General features: G+C 44.1%; 1 protein-coding gene across 6 annotated transcripts in view; it reads left to right on the top strand.

Moving 5' to 3' along the window:
- The first annotated feature begins 222 nt into the window (after nucleotides 1-222).
- The window catches only part of LOC119582433 (ninjurin-2-like), a 26,532-nt gene continuing 21,754 nt past the window's right edge, over nucleotides 223-5,000 (top strand). The window contains exon 1 of one of the 6 annotated variants that reach the window (XM_037930645.1): nucleotides 223-772. In XM_037930645.1, coding sequence (XP_037786573.1) covers nucleotides 689-772 — 84 coding nt within the window. In that variant the 5' untranslated portion in view covers nucleotides 223-688. Of the gene's footprint in view, nucleotides 788-5,000 lie in introns of all 6 variants that reach the window. The other 5 variants (XM_037930644.1, XM_037930640.1, XM_037930646.1 and 2 more) reach the window with 5 other exon arrangements.

Below are 5,000 nucleotides of genomic sequence, written 5' to 3' on the forward strand. Positions count from 1 at the left end.
CTCTCTCTCTCTCTCTCTCTCTCTCTCTCTCTCTCTCTCTCTCTCTCTCTCTCTCTCTCTCTCTCTCTCTCTCTCTCTCTCTCTCTCTCTCTCTCTCTCTCTCTCTCTCTCTCTCTCTCTCTCTCTCTCTCTCTCTCCTCTCTCTCTCTCTCTCTCTCTCTCTCTCTCGTATTCGTGTAGCGCGGCAGGGGTCTCACGGTCGGCGACACAGCGCGGCCCCTTCACAGCCCTCAGCGCACCTGTGGACTCGCGAGTGAAGTTTACAAGCGAGCTCATTGGTCGCTCAGACGCCAGAGGGGACACACCGCACTCGCTCGCTCCCCTCCCTTACCCTCGCTCCCTTTACCTGCTTCCCTTATTAGTAGTAGGATTTTTATTTATTTTTTTTTTTACCTTACCTTCGTCCGAGATTTATAGTGTCTTGTCTTACCTTACTACCCTTTACCCCCCCAAAATACAACCCTCCGCAAAGCCCTATTTGATTCGTTCACTGTTCAATACAAGAAGTGCTAAGGGAAGAAGACAGAGAAAGAGAGAAAAGAAAAAGAGTTCTCGTGCACGGCTCGAACGTGGGGGGCGACCCGATCGGTATAGCGAAAGCCAGTGCCTGCGAGGGAGAGAGAGAGAGAGGACTTGAGCGGAGGACGAGGAGGACGCAGCTTTTTTCTTGCCTGGGCGTCGATCGTGGATGTCGAGTCGACTCTTCACTCCGTCGAACAAGGTGGACGCAGTCAAAGACACCAACGGCACCGCCATGTCCGTGGAGCCTCAAGTAATGACAGTAGGCGTACGTACCCTGCATGGAGTCCCCCCTTTTTTTAGTATTAAGTGGAATGTGAAGCTGTTTTTTTTTGTGACCATTATTTCGAACTTAAGGACGAAGTGTTTATAGTGTGTGAATTCTGTGTCGTGTCAAGTTTATCCTATATGTATGTATATATATTTTTACTTCTTGCCTTCTTCATGTGCATTTTAAACGTTCGTGGGATGAGTGCTAGAGAAGGAGAAAAAATAATGATGATAGTAATGATCATGGTAATAGTAATAATCTTGATGATAAATATGATAATAATAGAGATAAATTAGAGACGAGAGAGTCTCGCGATAACACAGGTATTTTAAGTAACTTGCCAATGATTTTTAACGTAAGTGGTGGCTGCTCTCCAGGCCTGAGTGGATGATAGCAACTGTTAAACTAGTGTTAAGATGTTTATAAATCCTCATTGCTGTGTTTCAACCCCTTTATTAGCAAGTGAAGAGTATTTCGAAATTGTAGATACAGTGACTGCTATCAATAAGGTGAAAGTCTCCTAACAAGGATGAAAGTTAGCATTATGATATATTACTAATTTATACTTAGATATTGCGTTTATAACATCCTGGCAAATTTACATTTCATAATGAGTTCCTGTAGCGCAAGTAATACGTTCTTTAAAAAATATATATATTTCTACTACCCCGACAACTAGAAGCTTTTTGAACGCTGTTTTGCTAAAAAAAACATCGTGCTTACGTAAACATAATTACATTCTGCAGTTACCAAGAACAAAGGATAATAATAATAATAATAATAATAGTAATAATAATAATAATAATAATAATAATAATAATAATAATAATAATAAAATAATAATAATAACACCATCTAATTTCTCCCTGTCCTCCTCTATCGTGCCCCCCCCCCCCAAAAAAAAAAAAAAAGACACAAAACCTTGCATGTTTTAGTCCAACGCCGTTCCACGCGCCTGTCGGAACTGCCATGCATATTTGATCATGCAAAGGGATAAGGGTATCGTTAATCAATATGTTTATCAGTCGATTTTGATGGACTGTGCTTCATTTTATTAGACATTGAAGAGGAAAGTTGATAGGTACGTAGTTGGTATAAGGGTTTAGGCTAACATTATTTAGACAGAGACACAGGAGCGAATATAACGTCACTTCCTCCAACTGCATTGTTTACAGTCAGGCACACACACGCGCACGCACACACGCACATCTGGATTGTATTATGGGAAAATGTATACGTGTGAGATTAGTGGATCTATTTATTTATTTATTTATTTATTTATTTATTTTAGTTATTCATCAGATTTAGGTGTACATAATCTGCGTTATCATCTAAAGCGTGTGTCTTCTAAGCTTTTATTTTCGTATAATTTAGCTTAACATTACGCCCGCTTTGAAATAAGTTAAGGTGAAAATATTAACTTGGGTAGATGAGATGTATCATAACTTCTCATTAAGTTTCATTAAGTTTCATTTCGCTCGTCTTTATCGCCTCATTTTCTCGTTAGAATTTTTATATATTTATTGGATTTTTTTATTTTTGTTGTATTTATGTCGGTCGTTTTTTTTTTTTTTTTTTTTTTTTTTTTTTTTTTTTTTTTTTTTTGCCAAATTACGAAATATTGCATTTCATTCTCTCCCTTCGATATATATCGACTCTTATTGATATATATCGACTCCCCCCCCCCACATAAACACCTATTCCTTCGCCTGATATCCACCTCCTCCCCTCATCCTTATACCCCCTACTCCCTGATATACACCTATAACCTCCTCCTCCTCCTCCTCCTCCTCCTCCTCCTCCTCCTCCTCCTCCTCCTCCCCCCCTCTTTCTTCCTCCTCCTCCTCCTCCTCCCCTCCTCCTCCTCCTCCTCCTCCTCCTCCTCTTTCCCTTCCTCTTCCTCTCCCCCTCCTCCTCTTTCCCCCTCCCCCTCCTCCTCCTCCTTTCTCCTCCCCCCTCCTCCTCCTCCTCCCCTCCTCCTCCTCCTCCTCCTCCTCCTTCCTCTTCTCCTCCTCTCCTCCTCCTCCTCCTCTCTCCTCTTCTCCTCCTCCTCCTCCTCCTCCTTCTCCTCCTCCTCCTCCTCCTCCTCCTCCTCCTCCTCCTCCTCCTCCCCTTAAATCCCTCCCCCGAGATGCTCTAACCACCCCCTCTCCCCTTCCCTTATCCCTCCCCCCATAGGCACAAAATAACCCCATTACTTACGTTCATTCCTTCCCTTGGACCTCATCCCTGATATCTCCCCCCCCTGATATGCATCTAGCACCCCTCCCCCCTCCCCCCTTCCCCCATATAGGCCTGCTCCCTCCTCCTGACACACACCAGCGACCCCATTACATAATCTTCTCCTTTGTACAAATCCCTTCTCCCTGATGGACACAACCCCATTGCCTAACTCCCTTCCCCTCCCTCCCCATCCCTCCCCCTAATGTACACCCCTATCCTTCTCTCCTTGTACCCACCTTCCCCCATTATCTGCCCCCTCCCCCATTAACCCTCTCCCCCATTAACCCTCTCCCTCATTATCTCCCCTCTCTCCCTCATTACCTCCCCCTTCCCCATTAACCCTCTCCCCCATTACCCATTCCCCCTCTCTCCCCCATTACCCATTACCCCCTCTCTCCCCCATTACCCCCCCTCTCCCCCATTACCCCCCCTCCCCCCATCCATACGCAGCGTTCCCATTGTTATCACGGCATCAAATCCGGAAACGACGCGTGAATTGGCTTGCGTCGGTGTCCATGTGTCCTGACCTATAACGAGGATTTTCGCGTGTGTTTGGGGGGGGCGTGTGTGTGTGGGGGGGGGTGTTGGTGTGAGGGAGGTGTTTGTGTGTGGGTGGGTGGGGGGGGGGGTTGTGTGGGGGGGATGGGTGTGTTTGTGTGTCTGTGCTGTGGGGGGGAGTGTGTGTGTGTGTGTGTGTGTGTGTGTATGAATGAATGTTTACATTGTGTTGTGTTCCTTTCCGATTATCAGTGAGGATTGATTACTTTTTGGATTTTTTTTTTCTGAAGGTTAGGGGAGGGTTAGGATGCGGGCGTAGGGAAGTGTGGGAGGGAGGGGGGTGGGGGAGATTAGAGACCTTGAATTTTCTCTCTCTAACTCTCTCTAACTCTCTCTCTAACTCTCTCTCTCTCTCTCTCTCTCTCTCTCTCTCTCTCTCTCTCTCTCTCTCTCTCTTCTTCTCTCTCTCTCTCTTCTCTCTCTCTCTCTCTCTCTCTCTCTTCTGGGAAAGAGGATTAAACCTACTTTTTTCTTTCTCTCCTTTCTTATTTTCTCTCTCTTTCTCTCTTTTGTTCTTTTTTTTTTTCTTTCTTTTTCTCTCTTTTTGGTAACATTTACCCCAACCTTTTGTCTCGACTACACTTCCCAGAACATATGATTTATTCACTTCATAGCCTTTGAATGCTGCTGTATCCTTGGCCTATGCATTTTTTTTTTTTTTTTTTTCATCAAACTTCAAAGGAATTTATTTTTTATTTATTCATTTTGGCCTGTGGATTTTTTTTTTTTTAATCAAAATCCAAAGGAATTTATTTCAATTTAGTAATTTTGGCATATGGATGATTTTTTTTTTATCAAAATTCGAAGGAATTTATTTTTATATATTAATTTTGGCCTGTGTATTTTTTTTCTTCTTTTTTCATCAGACCACAACGGAATTTTTATTTTTTTTTTCCCTTATCTCATCCCCGATGCAAAACTTCACTACAAGTGTTGTGTGAAGTTTGTCCTTCGTCGCGGTGCATGTAGTATTGTTTATTATGAAAATTATATGTATTCTCTCACGCAACAGAGAGAGGATGCGAGGGAAGGGAGGGGTGGGAGGGAGGAGATAGGAGCAGGGAGGGAGAGGGAGAGGGAGAAAGAGAGAGGATGAGAGGGAAGGGAGAGGGTGGGAGGGAGGAGATAGGAGGAAAGGGAGAGGGTGGGAGGGATGAGATAGGAGGAGAGGAAGGAAAAAGGGAGAGGGAGAAGGAGAAAGAGGAGAAGGAAGAGAGAGAAAGAGAGAGAGGGAAGGATGGAGAGGGGGGGGAGAAGGAATAAAGAGAGACGGGGAGAGAAGGAGAGAGAGAAAGAGACGGGTGATAGAATGAGAGAAGTGGGAAGGCGAAAGACCAGAAGGAGATAGAGAGAAAGAGAAAAGGGATAAAAGGTCAAGCAAAGAGAAAAATGATAAATTCGCTACGAAAGAAGAAAGGGAGAGAGAGGA

This window comes from Penaeus monodon, chromosome 16, assembly GCF_015228065.2.
Source record: "Penaeus monodon isolate SGIC_2016 chromosome 16, NSTDA_Pmon_1, whole genome shotgun sequence".
Classification (NCBI taxonomy): Eukaryota; Metazoa; Arthropoda; class Malacostraca; order Decapoda; family Penaeidae; genus Penaeus; species Penaeus monodon.